This window comes from Nyctereutes procyonoides, unplaced genomic scaffold (assembly GCF_905146905.1).
Source record: "Nyctereutes procyonoides isolate TBG_1078 unplaced genomic scaffold, NYPRO_anot_genome, whole genome shotgun sequence".
Lineage (NCBI taxonomy): Eukaryota > Metazoa > Chordata > Mammalia > Carnivora > Canidae > Nyctereutes > Nyctereutes procyonoides.
In genome coordinates this window covers 22,919,598-22,941,818 of record NW_026575126.1, presented here as the reverse complement: position 1 = coordinate 22,941,818, position 22,221 = coordinate 22,919,598, and the positions used below count along the sequence as shown (strand labels likewise).

Genomic DNA, 22,221 nt, shown 5'->3' with positions numbered 1-22,221 from the left:
TTTCTTAATTAGAAAAACAAATGATATTTAGGTTTCATTCTTAATGGAACACATTAAGAAAATAACAGTTTATTAACTGAGTATAGGGAATGAGGTAAAAAGGGAAATAAAGTTAAAATACAGTATTTGTTTCAAATCTAAGATATAGCTAAAGAGAATTATATACAGAATTCATTTACAATTCTTTTTACTCATATCTATTAATTATTATTTGAAATCTTTATTAAGTGGATGGAATATCCTTTGATAGTAATTTTGCATCTTAATAACTTGAAATTTCTCTTTGGATAGATACTTGGTTGGACACAGAGTAAACTAAGAATGACACAGAAGCTCAAACTGAGGACTTGAAATGCTTACCTTTCGACAATGACTGTAAATGTAGCCTTCCACATCTACACTAACCGCACTGGTACATTCATCCAAAATGGCAAACTGGGGTTTATGATAAAATAATCTTGCCATCTGAAGCATAAAAAGAAATATTCTGTGTAAGCACATGCAGAAATTAATAAGGTAAAGTAGATTTACTTTAAATTAAATATGCATTAGTGTTGTAAAGCAAGTATGAAAATTATTTTAACTCAAAAAAATCTACTTCCTCAAAACAGAAACAAAAACAAAAAAACACAAACCTAGGTGTTTTTACTATCTTCCCAAAAGGGAAAATGTAACACATAGGAAATTTACTGTTGAGTAAATCAAAACATTTAAGAATGATGTGAAATGAAGTTGAGTTTTAAACTATTAGGAGGAAGTTCTCTGAACAAAATTAAAGGGTACATATTTTAACCAAATCTTAGAATTTAGACTCCAGATGACTCAAGTGCAAAAACGTGTTTATTTCTAAACATTCTTGTTTAAGTAATGACAAGTAATTATTGATCAACCAATTAGTATTTCCACCAATAATTTTTAATGTACCTGTTTTATATCCCTGAGGTTAATACTGGATACGCTTATTCTTTTAAAGGTTCTGCTAATTTTATAAGTAAAACTTAACATTAAGATTGTTATAGCTTCCATTTCATTATGTTGAACATTTTATCTTTATTTTTCATATGTATTTCATTTTTTGGGAATTATTTACTCTGATTCTTTGTCTAACAGATATTCCAACTGGTCATTTGCCCCTAACAACGATCACCATGATGCAAGACCAATGGACACTTTTCTATCCTTACCCAATTTATCTCTTCTGCTACATGCAACTCAGATGACCACTTCCTCCTTCTTGAGAAAGTGACAGTGAAACCATAGTCTTAACGTTTCTTCTCACTTCTTAGGCTGCTTCCTCAGTTTCTTTTCCAGTATTTTCTTCTTCACTTGACCATTAAATGTTGGAGTTCCTCAGGGCCAATTCGTAAGTCCTCTCCTCTTTATCCTATATTTGCCTCTCCCTGAATGATCTCATTGAATCTCATGATTCCAAATATTATTTACACTTGTGAACTCTCAATACATATCTCTTGCACATCCTTCTCAAGTTTCTAAATTGCTGAATAAAAATTCCTTTTTGATATTTTTACTTAGTCATCTAATTTTTCCCTTAAAATCCATTCATCCACCCCACCCCACCTTAAATATTTCAGAAAATAACACTATAACACTATCAAACAGCTGCTTAAGCTAGAAGGCAACAAGTCCTCCTTGACCTGTTCCTTTTTCTTCTCCTCCTTTTCACACTCCCACCCTCATTTTTTAATCCATTTGAGTAAGCCCTTCAGTGTTTGTAGTCCACTCACTTTTCCCCATCTCCACAATCATGCCCTCAGTCCAGAACACAATCATCACCTGCCTAGAGGACCATGAATAGCCTACTTCCTCTTTTACTCCTCTCCAATCCATTCTCCCTGTAACCAGAAAGGATTTTTCAGAAATGTAAGTCAAAGAATTTCACTCTTCTGCTTAAACCCCTTCAACATCCCACTTCACTTAGAACAAAACGCAAACTCCTTACCGTGGCCCACAGGCCCTGCACAATCAGATTCTTATGAGTGGATAAAGCAGATATGGTGTATGTATATGTGTGTGTGTGTGTGTACACACACACACACACACACAATGGAAAACTACTCAGCCATCAAAAACAAAAAAAGACACACAATATATATTGTGTGTATACACACACACACGCACACAAAATGGAAAACTACTCAGCCATCAAAAACAAAACAAAAAAAGAAATCTTGCCATTTACAATGACGTGGATGGAACTACAAGATACTACACTAAGCAAAATAAGTCAATCAGAGAAAGACAATTACATGATCTCACTCATACATGGAATTTAAGAAACAAAACAGGATCATAGGGGAGGAGAGGAAAAAATAAAGCAAGACGAAATCAGAGAGGGAGACAAAGTATAAGAGATTCTTAATCATAGGAAACAAACTGAGGGTCTCTGAAGGGGAAGGGGGACAGGATAACTGGGTAATGGACATTAAAGAGAGCAGGGCACATGATGTAATGAGCACTGGGTGTTATATAAGACTGATGAATCACTGACCTCTACCTCTGAAACCAATAATACACTATATGTTAATTAATTAAATTTAAATACAATTAAAACAAAAGATTCTTACTTTCTAACCTCAACATTCTAGCCAAAATTGTTTCCTCTCAACTACCAAGACACAATGGGTCTTAGGTCAGAGATGCTTATGGCACATGTCACTTTCCTTTTGTCTCCAACACCGTGCTCTGCTTCTTGTATCTTTAAAATTTCTCCTTAAACCTACTCTGACCCCTCCCCTAAAATCCAAGTGGGTCCCCCCTGTAACTTCTCTACAGCCCTTCATATGTTGTGAACTGTATGTTGTCAGTCTCTCTGCCTACCTCCCTAGGCTATTATATTCATAAGCAGAGACTATTTTAATTACTACTGAACACTCAACACCCGCATGAAAGAAACATAAATTAATGACTAAAATATAAGCAGCTTTCTGGAGGTTTATATTTATTTGATGAAGTAAGGAAGGGATTATTAAGAAGTTCAACTGTACAGAGAATGATAGGTACAGACTACAGAGGACCTTTGGTTAAAACATAGCTTGCTTTTTACATCAGGGAACCTGAAAATGTCTTTCTGAAAGAGAAGGACCAGAAGAGATTAAATATAGGCTGTGCTGCCTCCAGGCCTGTTGCTATAGAGCCTACCTGTGTGTCAATAAACAACAGTTGAAGCACAGAAAGAAAAGAAAGAAAGAAAGAAAAAGAAAGAAAGAAAGAAAGAAAGAAAGAAAGAAAGAAAGAAAGAAAGAAAGAAAGAAAGAAAGAAAGAAAGAAAGAAAGAAAGAAAGAAAGAAAGAAAGAAAGAAAGAAAGAAAGAAAGAAAGAAAGAAAGAAAGAAAGAAAGAAAGAAAGAAAGAAAGAAAGAAAGAAAGAAAGAAAGAAAGAAAGAAAGAAAGAAAGAAAGAAAGAAAGAAAGACTGTGTGAATCTGCACACATGCATTACTGAAGGAAAAAATATGATAAAGTCAGAGGACCCAAAAACATGGAAACATTTAGCCTTTCTCAAGAGGATGAATGACTTACCCTCCACAGATGGAAACAGGGACATCAGGAAAGTCTAAAGTGAACTTAGTTAAGAGGACTGATTATCTGAAGGCATTCCACAAACACCTCCAGTCAAGTGTTCCCAAGGAATTCTTTGCATACCTTCATCATCACACTTGGCATATTATATGGCAACTTTTTTATGTGTCTCTCTCCCATCATGCTGTCGTACTTGATACCACAATATAAGAAGACTGTAAAGTGAGTTAAGTACATGACCCCTCCAGTATTGCCACTGGAGGTTGACAAGCACTGCCCCCCCATAGCTATCTTTGCTTGACAGCCTACTTCACTGTGCTACATTTCAATTTCTTCCATACAAGGGGGCACTCAACCATTTCTGCTTCAAAGGACTTGTAAAAATTGAATGTAAAGGGCTTAGCTGACTGTCTATCACAATTAAGCACTCAATAAAAATGAGCTCTCAGTTGACTGACATAATAATTGACATAATGCTGCCTTATTTTTTTTTTCACTTCTCCAACAGATTTATTTGGAAAGGAATGGATTTTGAGGAGAAAAAACATGGGGCAGAGGTATAGAATAGAAAATAAATACAAATGTAAGCTGTTTTGCTAATTGTTTTATAACCACAACAAATTCCAAAGAGAATGCCCTGTACAAAACAACACAAGGTTCAAAGATTGAGGTGTTCCCTAGGACGATGAGGATTTCAGTCTCTGGTATTTGGAATTTAGGCTGCAGTCTTTAGTTTTGGATGGATCACTGGGTGTGTGACACAGTCCGTGCTTTTAACCAGAGGTGAGTTTTAAGTAGGAGGTGAAATGTTCTGCTGGGAGTTGTGGAGTAGGAAATGGGATAGAAAGCCTGAGATTGGTAGTTTTTAAATTATTATCATGAAAAATGAGAGAGAAGGGCAAAAGTAAATAAAATGATCACCAAAGAACACTTCTGAGCCCCGGTAAGACTGGAAACCATGCAAGTGTGTTGGTACCAAATCACATCATTCCGATCTTTCAGCTGTGCTCAGAGGCCTATGTACAGAAATGCCAAGGCAAACAACTGCTCTTGGGCTCAAGTTGAGATAACAATGAGGCAACAAAAAGTGGGAAAGGAAGTTAAGGGAAAGGGTTATTTGTTCATTCCTTTAAGTATTATCTCCTGGGTACCTCCTATGGGTCAGGCCCTGGATTATTAAGTCTGTACTGGACAGAAAAGGAGGCAGAGTCAGAGGGGACTGATCAGGGACACCTGGGTGGCTCAGTGGTTGAGTGTCTGCCTTTGGCTCAGGTCATGATTCTGGGGTCCTGGGACCGAGTCCTGCATCAGGCTCCCCACAGGGAGTGGGCTTCTCCCTCTGCCTATTTCTCTGCCTCTCTCTCTCATTAATAAATAAATAAAATATTATATTTAAAAAAAAGAGGGATTGATCAATCATAAGAAAGGGGAGGGGCAAATAGTCAAGATGTCAGTGAGTCTAAAGAAGGGAGACAGTTGCCAATTAGGTAAAAGAAAAAGAATTACAAAATTGGATTTAAAAAACACTAACAATTTTATGACAGTGTTATCTCTAGTAGGGGGTTTTGGTCCTTTTGTATACTTCTATAAATATCCCAACCCTTCTATCATAGATATTTTTCATAATTCATCATAAAAAAAAAGCACCACTTCTAGATAGGAAGAACAAGCATAGTTGAGTGAGAAAGAGAACTATCAGTCCGAGAAATAAGATTGTGCAACTTATGATATTGGGTAGAAAAACCCTGGCTTGGTAATGGCTGGGCCCAAAGGGGTGCAATGGAGGTAAGGAAAATGTTACCTGAGATTTTAAGGGGCAGTGAGAGAAGTGGATAGACAACCAATCTGTACGTTGGAGGCTATATAACATACTGGTCAGTAGCAAGAAGGGTGATTTCAGACCCCCTTTCACTTGAATCTCCATTCTGCAACTCAGTAGCCACATGGCATTAGGAAGCTGCTTAAGCTGTGCAAGTCTTTCCCTAATAAAATAAAGTACCTAATAAAGTACCTAAATTCACAGGGTTACTGGGAGAATTACACAGAGTCTGCCATTCAAGACCAATCCTTCCCTCATCATTATCCCACTGTACTTTCTATTTAGCTATAACTGAAGACTGCCTTGTGTTACAGTTGGTTGAGAATATGTGGATCTCCTAACTAGATTATTAAGGGCAGGCACCTATTTCAGTATCCTGCAAAGAGTAGACTCCTAGCAAGTAATGAACTCTGTGGAAATTATACTAGATTAAGTTTTTTCATTAAAATTATGTAATAATCTTATTTCCCTACATTTACTGATTTTTCTCAAGAATTTTAGAAATATGTTCACCAGATCTCCCTTTTATTCAGTAGTATCATCCCATTCCCTCAAATTCAAATCTGACTCTCTTTACCCAAAAGTTCCTTGGTTCATCGGTTTACACCAACCAACCTGCATTCATACATATCCACTGTTTTGGGTAGTTAGACCTTTCAAGTCCATTCTTCCTAAAAAAAAAAAATCTAACTTTTAGAATTTACAAATTATTAATATTTATAATTTATAAAAATTATGTCCTCTCTTCCCTCAATTTTCTACATTGAAAAATTTCAAGCCTACCCAAAAACTGTAAGAGCAATAAAATGAACTTTGCTCAATTTCACCAACATCAACATCTGTTTTATCAGCCTTCTCCCTTTCCCTAAAACCTTTTGGAGGTAGCAAAACAATATGCTCTCTTTTAAATTTCACAACCAATTCTCCAAATATTGGTTTATATAGAACATATCTGTCAGCAGCTTGGTCGTGCCGCAGTGCCACTGGTGAGTTTCTCCTTTCCCAACCAACTCTATCATGGTTCACCTGGTTTTACAGGGTTCTTCCCTCCACTTCTTTCCTCTCCCCAACACATCCCCTCACTCCTCAAGGCCTTGAATTTCTTATCTTCAAATAAGAACTATTCCCTCTGTACCTTTCATATTCCACACATAGGACTCCTTAGTTAAGCACACTGATTTTTGTTTCTCTGTATTTACACTGTGGGCATTTGTGAATCTTGACGTATCCTTCCATTTTCTTTGAAGTCATAATAAAAGGACCTTAACTTTGTTCTCTTGACTTGCAGTTTTTTCTATAGTCATCTTCTAATTCATTTCAGAAATCTCGATTACTTCAAATTCTCACTCCTAAGACCCAATTTCCATTTTCAGTATAGCTGACATCTCTTTTCTTTTGCTTATAATTCATTCTTCACTCTGTAGATTAATCTCATGTTACAGCACTAGCCAGACAATCACACTATCAAGTTGATATTAAGTCCATACAGAATGGGTATGTTTGGGAAAAATAACATGCATTATCAGGGAATAAGAGGCAACAAAAAAAGGCAGAATATAATTTTAAAATAATGAGTAAACAATTCAGCAATAAGCCATTTCTTTTGCTGTTTTTCTTTGGCTACAGTTTTCTCTAATTTCCACAAGGCTAACATTCTAGGGAAAAAATTTCCTCTGCAGCTGCTCATACTATAGTATCCATAGTTAGAAAATGACTCTTTTAAAAGTTATCCCCCTGAACATGGTATTCAAGGTATTATTCTTAACATGCAGTGTTCTGTAGTCATGTTTGATCAGGAGTAAGTTTAGACAATCACAAAATTAAAACATCTCCTTTCAAATGCCTCTTTCTATTAGGAGAATGTAAAAATTCTAAATAACTTCAGGTAGTAGATACTGACTCCTGAAACCAGAAAAGTATGATGATAGAGGGAAGGGCAGGAGCAGAAATAAAATGGGAACATATTTAGAATGGATCATCTCTAACACTTTCAGACACTTCTGAGAGAGCAGCTTCAGTGAGAGGTCAGTAGAGAAAAGATATTAAGAGATCTTGGACTGCCATATAATCCTTTCAATATGCTAGAAAGTTTCCCCAACTTTAATTAATCCCCAATGGATTAATAGTATATAACTAGAAAACTTAAGAATTTTTCAGAATTTTAAATGCACATGCAAGTTATACATTTTCAACACTTTTATTATCACTTCAATTAATCTATACTATAATAATTGCCAAATAAAAAGATTAAAATAAAACTGTGTACCTTGAATAATCAAAATACTGGACTCCACAAGTGACTGTATGCAACCAGTTGCATTGTTGTGCAATGTGTTCAGAGTATACTTACCGCCATTCTTTGTTTCTCTCCACCACTGAGGACATCCATCCAATCCTGAACACTGTCCCAGCCTCCTTCACGTTCAAGGATATGACCCAACTGGACATTATCTAAGTATTCCTTTAGTACCTTTCAGCACAATGATTAAAGATGAAATCAAACTTGATGTAAACCAACATTCTCTATTCCTGCTTTATTTTTTAAACTAGAATCACTATAATTCTATTGCCAATATCACTTAAAGGGGCACATTTCACAAAAGAATGTGACACAAAGATAGCCCTGTACCCTCACTTCCTATCTATACTAACCCCGACAAAAACCTACTTAGTAGCTTAAAGAGAATACAACTACTATACATAATTAAAGGATGAGGGCAAAGAAAAAAAATAAAAATAAAAAACTGTCAAGACCAGGTTAAATACTACACGTTTAAGCAAAGTAGTTAACATCTTATCTCAACTTGGAAAGTTATAATTAATGACATGGTTTTAGAAGACTTTACAATGTAGGACAGATAAACCACCTAGCAGTTAAAATACTTAACTGATTAAGATAAAGAATCTGATATGGAGTATTTCCAGTAGATCTAGGATATAAACATTTCCTTACCAGGTCAGATATCCCCTTCCTTTTCTGATCTTCTCTTCCATCTGGATATATCACTTGGTCTCGAAGTGTTCCAAGGGTCATATAAGGTCTCTGATAGTGACAGAGCAAAAATCATTTTAAGTGACTTTTTAAAAAATAAAAGATCTTTACATCAAAGATTACAAAATAAACAAGGTCCTCTTACCTGAGGAACGTAAAATAACTTTCCTCTCTCAGGTTTAGTTAGACGTCCTCCAAAAAGAGGCCATAACTATAAAAGGAAAATGATGGGGGAGAGGAGCAGTTGTAAATTTCACAATGTGGTAGATTGTATGGCAAAACAAGACTACAAAATCTTGAGGCCAACTTGTACTTACTTCACCAAGAACACGGAAAAGAGAACTTTTCCCACAACCATTTGGACCACAAATTAAAACATTGGCCCCAGATCGAACCTGAAAGAAAATCAGTCTATGAATTAACAATGAATATATGCTCAGTTAACATTTCCTTAGAGTCAAAGCATTCTTTGCTAATGATAAGCTTTTTATTTTGTCTATAAATGTGGTAACGGGTAGAAGCAGTGGAGGTTATGGTTGAAGAGATCTTTCACATTTTACTTATTTTTTTAAGATTTTATTTATTTATTCATAGAGACAGAGAGAGAGAGAGACAGAGATACAGGCAGAGGGAGAAGCAGGTTCCATGCAGGGAGCCCGACATGGGACTCAATCCCAGGTCTCCAAGATCATGCCCTGGACTGAAGGTGGCGCTAAACTGCTGAGCCACCTCGGCTGCCCAAGACATTTTACTTTCTAATTTTACTCATTTTTTTCATTTAAAAATCTTTGAGTGACATAAACTTAATCAGAATACAGAAATACAAAAAAAAAAAAAAAAAGAATACAGAAATACAGGTTATAAATTCTGAGAATTCTTGAAAACAGGTAGTATGTATGTATATGGTCTTTAAAAAAAATGGAATCATACTATATATGTTCTACATATTACTATTTAGCAATATATCAAAAATATTCTTCCAAGTCAGTATATTCAGATTCTTCCCATTCTATTTTTTAAGTGCCTACAGTGTAATCCATTCTAAGAATACACCATAATTTACTTAAAAACTTACTTTTTGTTAAGTATTTAGGTCATTTGTATTTTGCTTTGCTTTTAGGTAATACTGCAATGAACCAGAAGCAGTGAGCAAATTTATGCATAAGTGAGAAATGTTTCTATGGACCAGATTCTTGGAAGTGTGTGTGTGTATATATGTGTGTGTGTGTGTGTGTGTGTGTAATAAATATTTACAAGTACCACACCAATTGTTCTGCAATGATGTAAAGGTAAATGAGAAAATGTGATCAAGAGTGGTTAAGTTCTCAACCTAAGGTCTCATTTTAAGTATTAATCAACCTTGTGAAGAATCAGAAACCTGGGTCACAATCACACAGCAGGGTATCACAGCAGGAAAGAAGACAACAAAGATGTGAATTACTCTGGCTGTGGAACCTGCCTTTGACAAATTTTTTTAACTGTTGAGACTTGCATTCCTATTATTTAAGTCAGTGAGTATTTATTGAATGCTCAGTGTCAGGCTCTGCTCTATAAGTAATGGAGCTACACTAACAAAAGAGAAAAACCAAAGCAAAAAAATCCTGCCCTTATCACTTTACATTCTAGTGGGAGAGACATATAATAAAGAATACACACAATACATGAGTAAATTCAGTAGTGTATTAGAAAATAAGTGCTATGGAGAAAAAATGTAACAAGGTAGGGGATTTGGGAGTGGGTAGGGAGGTTACATTTTTAAGGCAGTGAGGCCAGGTCTCATTGAAAATGGTAATTGGGCAATTTTGAATGGAGTGAATTAGCAATTTATCTGGAGAAGATTGCTCCAGTCCAACCCCACCCAAAAAAAAAAAAAAAAAAAAAAGTTGGTTCAAAAAGCAAGTACATTCAAACAGGAATGTACTTGTTTTGGTTAAAAAAAAAAAAAAAAACAGGCTGAGAAACTGACATAGAGGAAAGAGTACTAGGAAAAGAATTCAGAGAGGTAAGAGGTTGGGGGAGGGCAGCACAGGCAAATCCTACAGAGCACTAGGAGCCACTGAAAGGACTACCTTTTGCTTTGATGAAACAAAGAGCCATCAGCATTATTCCCAATAGCCAAAGGTGGAAGTGACAGAAGAGAATGGAAGGATAAACAAAATGTGGTCTATACATACAATGGAAGAGTATTCAGCCTTGAAAATGAATGAAATTCTGACACATGCCACAGCATGGATGAACCTTGAAGACATTATCAAGCTAAGTGAAATAAGCTAGACACAAAAGGGCAACTATTGTATGACTCCACTTGTATGGAGTCCCCAGAATAGTCACACTCATAAAGTAGAATAGTAGTTACCAGGGGCTGGGGAGAGGGAGCAATGAGGATTTATTGTTTAATGAGTATAGAGTTTCTATTTGTTATGATGAAAGAGTCCTGGAGATGGTTAGAGGTGATGGTTGCACAACACTGTAAATGAACTTAGTATCACTGAATTGTTTACTAAGAAATAGTTAAAATACACATTAATAATACACATTGTCAAATTAAGTTCAAAGTACTTTGCATAACTAACATTTTTCATTTTTAGAGTTTCTTAAAAAGTGGAGATGTCCTTAAAAATTTAATCACTAAGAATAACAAAATTGAAGACTTGCCTAAGATTATAACAATTTAGAAACAAATCCAATAATTATACTTATTTTTAAACTATCAGACAACATTGCTAAAGTTAAAGCAGTTGAAAAGAATCTTTACATACAACACAAATTATAGAAGGCCACACAGGCATGGAGAGAGGAATTCTAGAGCTGTGCTGTGCCATTTGGTAACCACTAGTCAGTCACATGTAGCTATTTACAATCCAATTTATTAAAATTAAATTTCAAGTGTGACTACTATAATGAACAAAAGCAAATACAGAACATTTCCATCACTGCAGACAATTCTACTGAACAGTGCTGTTCTAAAGAAGTGGTAGCTAGACTTGGGGAGACAGCCTACATGGTAGGAATGTTACTAGGCAACCAGATTTTCTGAACTGTTCATAAAGTCATAATAGACATATATTCTAATAGTAACCCTTAGGCCTGGGAGTGTCTCATAAATCACACAAAAATACTCTTCTTTTGCTTTTGCTTTTTTTTTTTTAGCTTTTTTTTTTTTCTTTTTCTTTTTAATTGAGTCTGCCATGTTCCCATTTGATTAACTAACTCTACTGACTCAGCGCCACTCTTCACTTGGCATGTTACTGCAGCGCTACTATGCTGCTCTACCACAGTTTTCAGTAATAATAGAGTCTATATATATTTGGTTCATGTAGGTACAGATCCCTCCTGCACAGTCAAAACAATGCCTAACCATAATTTTTTTCAACTTAGAGACTAAAATTACATTGCATGTTTAAATATTCATTTCTCACCGGGGATTACAATCAACTATATTTTCTGTGGCTTTTTTGAGACAAACTATTTTTTTAAAAATGTTTGACAATAGTATCTGAAACTTTAAAGTCCTAACAGTTAAGAAAAATTGATTTCTAAGTGTTTCAAAGACTTACTTTTTAAAACAATTTTGTGGATTTAGAGATTAAGTCAAGCCTTATAGTTATCTTATATATTCAGACAAAATTTTCATTTCACATTCTGAATCTGATCTAAGCTTTTATAAGATCATTTAAAAACTTACTTCAAAATTAAGGTCACGGATCAAGATATCTCCATTTGGCGTTGCTAATGGAACATGATCAAATCTACAGAGGAAATTGATAAAAAAATTACAATTTTATATTAAACACTAAGCAAATGTAGCTGAAAGAGAATGGCTATTATGCAATTTAACAAATGTTTATGACGCTAAAGAACTCTTCCTATACCTACTTTATAATGTTATCAGCATTGATGATTTCTCCAGCACCAGGTATCAAGGGAATGAAGTGTTCTCCTTCTTCAATACCTTTAGTGGAAAACAAGTATTAAAGCATCACATTATGTCAGTCAAAACTTAAACTATGTGACCTAGTGCATTCATATTTACCCCTTTCCTGTTGCAAGACCATTGTGCGCTCATATTTGCCTTGATTTAAATCCTTTAGTACTTGCATTAATTCTGTAATCCGAGCAGTAAAACTGCAATTAAAAAAAAAAGTCATAATGAAAATTCCAAAGGCCATCTTTCATTACTATTTTTGATATTTATTTGAAAAGTAACTGACATGTAACATTGTACAAGTTCAAAACTTTCATTCAAACTTAACTGAAATTTCTAAAATTATAATTTAGTATAACTAGATACTAAGTATATACTTCGTATAACTAACTGTATACTAAGCAAGACAGCTTGGTGGAGGCTCCAAACAGCTGTCTTAAGGAAACATGAAAAGTTCACTCTCAGAGAAAAATGTTCCTTAATTTTCCTCTCAAAATGTGCTTGAGGAGCAGGAAATGGGGCTTCAGTTGCTCCTTATTTTAACCTCAACTGGGCACAATCATTAAGTATGACATATTTTTAAAACTTATTTTCTGCAATTACTCAGTATTACTAATCTTACTTACCCAGCCAATCTAGTCATTTCACGGCCAGCCAAAACTATCCGACCCAGAGCTTGAGACATTCGCAAAAGCATTCTTCCACTTTGGTAGTAATCCTTAAATAGAAATAAATACTCGTTTTCACTTATATTTCTAAGATTAAAAATTAGCTTTTATTTGTTTTTAAATTTCAATTTCAATTTATTATGGCTATGATTACAATACTTTACCTCTAGAAGTTCTGAATGTGTACTCTTGAGGTGTCGAGGATGAGACAAATCTAGAAAAGGACGACTTACAACTAGGTAACCAACAACAGTGGCAAGATCTGAAACAAAACAGTTCACATTTAATCATTAACAACACTTCACTTTCTCCACAAATTTCATTCCACTACCTTTTTTAAAGCATACTTACATTTGGCAACTATGCTATCAATGAAGCCCATAGAAAACCGAAACAAAATGAAATTATGGAGATGCTCCACCTGGTAGAAAGAAAATACAAAATAATATATATTATGTATGCATATAAAAATATGCATCTACCCTGAAAAAAACTGCATGATTTATTCCATAAATATTTACCCAAAATTTAAAAATTATATAATTTACTCCATAAATATCGCCTATGATTTCTGATTATATGTATGTCACATTTCATGCACAATACTATCACAGAGCAGATGCCAAATACTTTATGAAACCATTTTTATGCAAATGAATGGAAATTACATATAAATGTTAATCTGGTATATATTGTATTCCCAATATTGTCAGATATATATGTGTTAAAACTGATCAATAATCAAAACAATAAAACAGAAGGATAAGCTAATTTAGGTAAAACACTAGCTGTCTAGATTGGTACTCAGTGTTTTGCTTTAGTTGGAAACATCTGGTCTATGCTTTCTCTAAGAGTCATATTACACTCGATCTGAACCAAGTGCCAATGTCATCCATGCTGTACAGCCCTGGTCTGTAGCTTTAATCGATCACACACTACCTCAAAATTGTAAGTCTAAAAATATTCTCAAATTTTCCATCTATCAGATTATTTAAAGCCCTGCATGATCTGGCACTGGACTCTATCTTAAACTTCATCTGCTTCTATGTTGTTCCTTTTCACTGAGCTCCAGAAATACTGGTTCCTCAAACATGGTCCTGTCTTAAGGCTTTCCTCTTGTTTTGCCCTCTGCCAGGAATATTGTTGTCCTAGATATTTCTATTTTGTGACTAACTTCCTCATTCCATGCGGGTTTCTGATAAAATGTCACTTCAGGACAAATTATGCAATTTGCCATACTACCTAAAATATCTAGGCAACCACTGCCATCACATTGTACCATTTCATCCCATTTTATTCTTGGTCACAGAATTCACTACTATCCAGAACCATATAAAATATTGTTATTTATCGTCTCCTCTACTAAAATATGAGTTTTCTGAGTAGAGGGTGGCATCCTCTATCTTTTGCAAAAGGACAATGACTGAAACATTTATTCAATGAGTGCAACATATTACATGCTGTGCTCAATGCTGAAGGTACAATAATGAATAAAATAGACAAGGTCCCTGAACTCATGGAGTTTACACTTGGAGACAAGTGTAAACAAGTGAGACAAGTGTTTGTACATAAGATAATTATAAATTGCATTAAATTGGGAAGTAACTGGTGGAAGCCATTTCAGACAGACTAACCAGAGAAAGCAAGGCCACAGTAAGTTAACTTCTGGGCTAAAATCTAAAGGAAAAGAATAAGCAAGCCATATAAAGAGTGAGCTGATCTACCGCAGTTCTCTGGAAAATTACCTTAAGTGCATTTTATCAGTGAGCACTAACAGAGTTCAGTCATGTCAAATATAAGTAAGACAAAAATCCAATTTCTAAAAGAATTTACTTTTTTAAAGGCTTATCTATTCTAGATAGGGAGAGGAAGAGACTGAGAGAGAGAATCTTTCAAGCAGACTCCCTCTTGAGCACAGAGTCCCAATGTGCTGCTCAATCCCAAAACCTATGAGATCATGACCTGAGCCAAAACCAAGAGTTAGACACTCACCCAACCGAACCACCCAGGCACCCCTGAAATAATTTTAAATGACAACTTCTCTAACCTTTTTAAATCACCTCAAATGTATTTTTAGTTTCACAAATTTCCACTAAAATGTAAGCTCTTTAGAGGAAGGATTTTTGTAGGTTATGTCCACCATTATTATTATTACTAGAACCTGGAATAAGCACAGGCATCTAGATGGCACTCAATATCTTTGGAATGAAGTAATGAAATTACTTGAATTCAAATTTTCCAATTACTTGAATTCAAATTTTCCAAATCGCAAGAAAATAAAAACTGATTTATGTATAGTTCTTAAAATATACAACATACAAGTTCTTTAGAGTATATGACTACTTTTGAGTGTCAATACAGACCATAACATCTGAAAAGCCTAAACTATCTATGTATTATCTTGTCTTTTATAGAAATAGTTTGCTGACCCCATTCTAAATAATAATTACCACAGTATCTTCAAGAATGCTACAGAAACAAAATAATTTATCACTAAATAAAACTACTAAGCAACCTCTAAAACTACACTGACAATTACTTTAATAAATCAATCTATTTTTGTAGCTGGGAAACAATATACTGATATGATCATTTTATTCTTTTATTTTTTATGAAAATACAGTATAAAAATATTTCATAGTTATTTAAAAATAAGTATCTTAAAGATTTAAGATATATACCTATATAGGTAAATATAGATACAGATCAGCATAAGCAAAAAAAAAAATCTTTCTATAACTTCATGAGCCTGAAGCATATTATCTTACCAGTTTTCGGAAGACTGAGTGGATTGTCTGTTTTTCTCTCTTATTCCCATTGTAAAAGGCAATTTCTTCACTATTAAAGCAAATAATTTAGAAATTAATTTTAATATTACCAATGCCTGAAAAGTATTTGATGACGGCATATTTTATTTAAATCGACACAAGACTATAAGCTTAATGGGTATGTCTGGCCACAGTCCTGTCTGTACTTGAGACCCTGCTCCTAGCTCAGCTGATTAGAGAGCAAAAGAATACACACCTAACTGGATCACAGACCGAACAGCAGCCATATGCTGCATATACAAGTTATGTAGCCTGGTTGGAAAAGATGTGCTGGGCTAGTTCTCAGAAATTTAATTAATTTAATTTCTTTAATAAGAAATAAGAAGGAAGTTGCTATGACATATAGGAAGGCAGGGCTGGGATAGCCATTATAGATGACAAATGGAGTACAGATCCTACAGGAGGGAGAGGAGAAAACAATAGCTAAGAGAAGCTACAGAGTGATGCCATGACATACAGCTTTTGAAAGACTAAAAAGCAAACCAAGTCCAAACAACCTCACAATGCCGGCTTCTAGGAGCCCTGGCTGCACAGTCGTTATTATGCCGGGAATCCACCATACCCTCACAACTTCCCTTTTCTTGAGCTGGCCTGAATGGGCCCATAAGGACCACAAGAATCCTGACTAGAAGAAAAAGGGCATTGGTACAGATGAAGAAAGGTTCAGTGTAGTTAAGAAAAGTCTGTCAAAGTCATACAGCTAGCAAGTTAGGCAGCTCAGATTGTAACTCTATCTGACTCTAAAGTCTAGTCTTTCCACTCCCTATTCAGTATGATGTAAACATTCCTAGAAAAATAATTCTTACAGCAAAGTAAAGATTTACATAGGAATCTAGGTGGTATAGTTTAAAAAGCCTTTGATAAACACCTAATACTTCTTTAAAGTCTCTTTTTCCCCTTAAAAAAATATGTGAATTTTATAGTCTAATCCAAAATGTACCTGCATTTTTTTCCATTATAAAAAAAAGGTAGCTCTTGCTTCAACCCCTTCAAGCAAAATTAACTTTTTTTTTTTTTTTTAAGATTTTATCTATTGATGACACACAGAGAGAGGCAGAGACACAGAGAGAGAAGCAGGCCCCAAGGAGGGAGCCCGATGTGGGACTCAATCCCAGGGCTCCAGGATCACGCCCTGGGCAGAAGGCAGGCGCTAAACCGCTGAGCCACCCAGGTGTCCCACAAAATTAACTTTGTATAAAGATGAATCACATGAATCACGTTTGACTTGTGTATCACTATTTCCTTGGCAGGATAATACAGAGCCCCAGGGTATCAGAATCCCAATTTAAGCAACAATTCCATACCTATAATTACTTCTCTCTTGTCCTCCTACCTCCTCTGCACATGAGTATCTTCCTATGGAGGAAGACGAGGTGAGCATTCTACTTCTGACTCATTTAGCTCCATAGGATCTTAAAGGGTAAAAACATCCCAGAACACTATGGCTGCCTATCTACCACAACTATCTTCCTAAGTAAGAGAGCTCCAATTTCCTTAGTTATCCATCTATCCTTTCCTATGCACCCAAATGGTTTAGGAATGGAACCTTATCTATAAGGAATGAGTTCCATTTGGTTCCTGCCCCTAGAAGAAATGGCCTGTTTTTATTTCTGCATTTGTAACAGGGGAGGACAGCTAATGAGATCTGGAACTGCTTCTGCTATCTTGTGATCACAAGAAAAATTAGGTTGAGGAAGGGGCAACATACAAAAGACAGCTGAGCCAGGAGAACATCAAAGAGCCAGAGCCCTGATCCTGTTGTGCCTGGAATGGGGCTATCTAAGAGTTCTTATGTCAAGTACTAAATGTGCTTATTGTTATAGCTACCTGAGTCAGGGTTTTCTGTTTCTCACAAAAGAAAGCATTCTAGCTGATACCATCTTTGATTCACTTGGCAAATATCTCTCTGCACAACCAACCATCTATTCTTCCACATACCTACAGCACAACACTCTGTTTAAAATTGGTACCATTTTAGCAATACAAGGAAATAAAGGAAGAAGGAACCATTAAAAGAGTAATCTGAGTAATTTTGTAAATGCTTTACATACTAAATAAAGATTAGGACCCTTAGAATGACTTAAGGTTTATAGAGCAATACATGAGAAAATTTACTGAGTACCTACTACATATCAAAACCTTTGCTGGAAGCTTTGTATATTATCTCATATTTAATCCTCAAGATAGTATTATACTCTCCATTACAAACAAGATAAGTGAAGCTATAACTAACTTGCCAAGGTCATATTATATATAATTGATAAGTGGAGGAGGCATATTCTGAAACTAGTCAGGCTGGCTCCAAAGCCTAATACTTTTTCTTCCTATTTTGGAAAATGCCTGGAAAATAGGTAGAGATACATTTAGGGAGACTGAATTACTGAACTAGTATTCCATATATAGTCTCAAAAGTGTTTGTGGATAAATTGAGACAGGTTTTTATTTGAAGAAGTATTATAAGTAAATTTTTTTAAAAAGATTTTATGTATTTATTCATGAGAGACAGAGAGAGAGAGGCAGAGACATAGGCCGAGGGAGAAGCAGGCTGGAGACCAGATCCCGGTTTCCAGGATCACACCCTGAAGGGAGGGCAGACGCTCAACTGTTGAGCCACTCAGGGTTCCCTATAAGTAAAATTTGAATTTGAATTGAACTTTGAGTGTGTTTAAAGTGAAATCAACAGAAAATTAGTCAATAAAAGATATGAAGAGGTGAACCAGGGATACTACACAGTTGAAAATGAGAGAAATGCTGAGGATTACTAATCTATAAAACTGGTATTCTTCATAATGTGTTATTCAAAAGAGGTAAATACAGACACACACACAAATACAAATTTGTAAGAGTGCCTACCAGACTTTGTGGAGTTAAGTTATATGACAACAATATCCATAAAAAACAAATTTTTAGTACACCTAAATTTAATACATTTCTCCTTACCTGTTTGTGATGAGCCGGGAATTAACAAATCTATACTCTCCTTCATACTTTTGCTCAGTTATTGTCATCTTACCAATGGGTCTTCTAAGTCGAGTTAGGAATAGCCCAGAAACAATCAAGTAGGCCATCATACTTGTTGGGCCCTATTATTTTTGGAAGAGAATATACGAAGTTCAAGGATATCATAATAAATTCACTGGACGCAACATGCATAATTTCTATCATCAGCTCCAGTGAGACTTTGAGAGAAATTGCTCTTTTGGCTACTTTTTCCCCCTTATTTCTTTTTTGAGAAAATACACACTGGGCCTTCATGTTTTTAACCACTCACCTATTCTGTTCCTTCTTCAACATGGTAGCTCATCCCCAGCTTTCCTGAAATTGCCTACCTAAAAACTCCTCATTGTAGTCCTCATTCTTCCTATGGCATCTAAAACTCTTGATGGAATGCTTCCTGATATTCCCTTAAGATTCCACAAAAACTCTCAGATCTCTCTCTCTCTCTTTTTATTTTTTTTTTTTTTGCCTTCTGTTGGAATGTTAATATTCCCTGAGGTTTCTTTTTTTTTTTCCCCTGAGGTTTCATCCTTAAATCTTTTCTCCCAAATTTTTATCTCTACCCCCATCACTCTTAAGAATCTAAGGTAGCATTTCCAAGTAAATACCATATACCTTCACCTCACTATTCTGTAGGGCCTCAAGCTAAAGTCCCCCAGATAAGCTCTACCTGCCTTTCCCTTCTTATATTTTGTTTGCAGCTGCCATAACTTCTAACTTGGTGAGTAACTTCATCATTGACTAACCTAAGCGAAAAACTTTAAGTTTACCTCTCTGAGCTTATCACAAGCACTTCCCTCGCTCCTTCTATATCCTAGGATCTGTCATACTAAAACTATTTCCTGAACGTGTCATTCAATGAAGTGCTCTGAAAGCTCGACATATCTAACAGATAACTCATCCTCCTCAGAGCAGCTCAAATATCACCTCCAGTTCTTCAGACACAAAATTATTTTATTATAACTTCTGTTACTACTGTACTTATGACTCTGCATAATAACTGTCTGAATACCTATTCTTTCACTCGATTATAAACCTTTTTCAGCTGGAACTGTGACTTATTTTTTTATCCCCACTACCTAGTACAATAAATGTGGACTATAATTTGTATTCAATATTTTTTAATTAAATATGATTGATCTGATGCATTCAACAATCAATGCAAGAGTGGGCAAAGGAGAGAACTAAAACAGTTTCTACCTTGGAGAAATGCAGAATCAGATAACAGGAATACATGGGAGAGGTATTTAGGTATTATAAAAATGTAGTAAGTACCATAAAAATACTGCAGCACAGAGACAGGAGGGATTAGGCCTATTCACTTGCTTATAGTAAAGATTTTTTTTTTAATTTATTCATTCATGAGAGACACAGACAGAGAAAGAGAGGCAGAGACACAGGCAGAGGGAGAAGCAGGCTCCATGCAGGGGACCCAACGTGGGACTCGATCCTGGGTCTCCAGGATCCCACCCTGGGCCTAAGGCGGTGCCAAACCACTGAGTCACCAGGGCTGCCCCTCACTTGCTTATAGTAAAAACAAGCCAGAAGAATAATTAAACCTGTATCACAGGGTTGCAAAAGGTTAGGAGGATAGATGAAAAAATTCAGATAAAAAACTACTCTCCCCGGTGTTCTGGAAAGTGGCAAAAACCACTGTATAAATTACGTATTAATCAACTACAAGATGTGTATGCATATGCATGTACACACACATACACACACACACACACACAAATAGTCACACTATCACATGGTCATGTAAGAAGTATGTAACAGTAACATCACATATTACATGACTAAAGTTATACTTCAATAAGGACACTCAGAGAAAGTTTAAACGTCATTCTTACCAACACAAATATTAGAGTGACAGGATAATAAGGCTCATGAGATAGTCAACCATTTATATTATTATAAACTTACATATTATGTTATAAACCATTATAGCCACTCTAAAGGTATTTCTGACATTTTAACATTTATATTAAAATGGCTGCCTCCAAATCTCTTTTTAGACATTACTTTACAATAGTAAGAACATGAATGTTAAGGTTTAAGCACTTCTGGTTATTAATGCCACAAATTTTCCAAGTATCTACCTTAAGGAAAATTCAAACACCAAATTAGAGCACTTTTCAAGTCTCTAGTACAGAATTATTTTATAACTAGACTTTATTAGGTACATGAGATACATAAAAATTCCTACCAACAGTCTGGCTATTTACAACACAGTACTATAGCAATTTCAAAGATAGATAGATAGATAGATAGATAGATAGATAGATAGATAGATAGATAACAGATTAAACTTACCTGAGCTCCTATTGCACTTGTTAACTTGAAGATATACAAAACTATGTCTAAAAATGGCTGTAAATATTAGAAGGTAAAAAATTAAAAAGAAGTAGATTTTGTAGACTGGTAGCTAAAAGAACATGATAAATATAAAATGCCGTTCAATATTTAACATATAATGGTCAACATGCAGCATTCCCATTACATATAATGTACTATAACAGTATATAAACAAACAACAAATACATAAAGGCAAGAGTTCTTATTCTCACAAAACTTAAAATAGACCATAACCAATGTCTACTGACCATCAAGTGGGAAAAACATGTATCATTTTCCACCAACTAAGGTAGTTCTACTGTGATAATTAACCATTAGTAACTTAGTAACTTCTTAATGTAGTGTAAAGACACTGAATAAAAGGACCTGAAATGTAACCCCAAATCTAGTACCAGCTTTTCTGGTTCCTATATACCTAAACCTATAAAACAAAAGGCCCTTCACACTCGTACTATTGTCTAATTCTATTCAATATCCGTATGTTGAAATAAATGAATGAGCCTATAATTTTCTGATATAAAACTCAAGCTTCTAGAACTAAAACAAGACATTAATATACTACTGCTCCTTACACAGAGACAACTCAAATGACATAAAAGTTTGTACATATTTTGAAGTGTTTTTCAAAAACCCCATATTATATTCATTCACTTTAAGTCTATAGCCACTCCTTTCTGTTGGCTGTTGTTAAGCTTCTCTGTTTTGCCTTATAAATTACCAAGAAGCTAGACATACTTACAAACTTCAAGCACATTTAAAAGTTGACAAAAATGATTCATCATTTAAGTCACAGTTTAAATAATGAGATGTTAAAAACAGTAAATATACTGTAGTGCAGAGCACCACTACAATTATTTTAAATTTTTCTCTATTGCCAATGTGATAAGATCTGAGCTATAGAGCTGCTCAAGTGCCAAGATGTAAAGAATACATAACAATGTCTACAGAATTACACAAAAGTTTGTATATACAGTCCCCCACCCCTATATACACAGATAACTAACCACAAAATGTGATAATGGGAGTAAAAGAAAGATGAATTAATGAACAATTTATAGTTTTCAGAGTTCCTAGAGTATGGAATCAGTTAGGAAAGCCC

The 22,221-nt window shown here is 35.0% G+C and overlaps 1 protein-coding gene across 2 annotated transcripts in view; it reads right to left on the bottom strand.

Annotated features, from left to right (window-relative positions):
- The window catches only part of ABCD3 (ATP binding cassette subfamily D member 3), a 65,530-nt gene that overhangs the window by 7,096 nt on the left and 36,213 nt on the right, over window positions 1–22,221 (bottom strand). For both annotated transcript variants that reach the window (XM_055340057.1, XM_055340056.1), the window contains exons 8-21: window positions 21,081–21,137; window positions 18,711–18,853; window positions 15,711–15,780; window positions 13,294–13,363; window positions 13,107–13,204; window positions 12,901–12,992; window positions 12,383–12,474; window positions 12,226–12,301; window positions 12,035–12,098; window positions 8,667–8,744; window positions 8,495–8,560; window positions 8,311–8,400; window positions 7,708–7,827; window positions 361–465 (exon numbers count right to left, since the gene is read on the bottom strand). In XM_055340057.1, coding sequence (XP_055196032.1) covers window positions 361–465; window positions 7,708–7,827; window positions 8,311–8,400; window positions 8,495–8,560; window positions 8,667–8,744; window positions 12,035–12,098; window positions 12,226–12,301; window positions 12,383–12,474; window positions 12,901–12,992; window positions 13,107–13,204; window positions 13,294–13,363; window positions 15,711–15,780; window positions 18,711–18,853; window positions 21,081–21,137 — 1,221 coding nt within the window. The remainder of the gene's footprint in view (window positions 1–360; window positions 466–7,707; window positions 7,828–8,310; window positions 8,401–8,494; window positions 8,561–8,666; window positions 8,745–12,034; window positions 12,099–12,225; window positions 12,302–12,382; window positions 12,475–12,900; window positions 12,993–13,106; window positions 13,205–13,293; window positions 13,364–15,710; window positions 15,781–18,710; window positions 18,854–21,080; window positions 21,138–22,221) is intronic.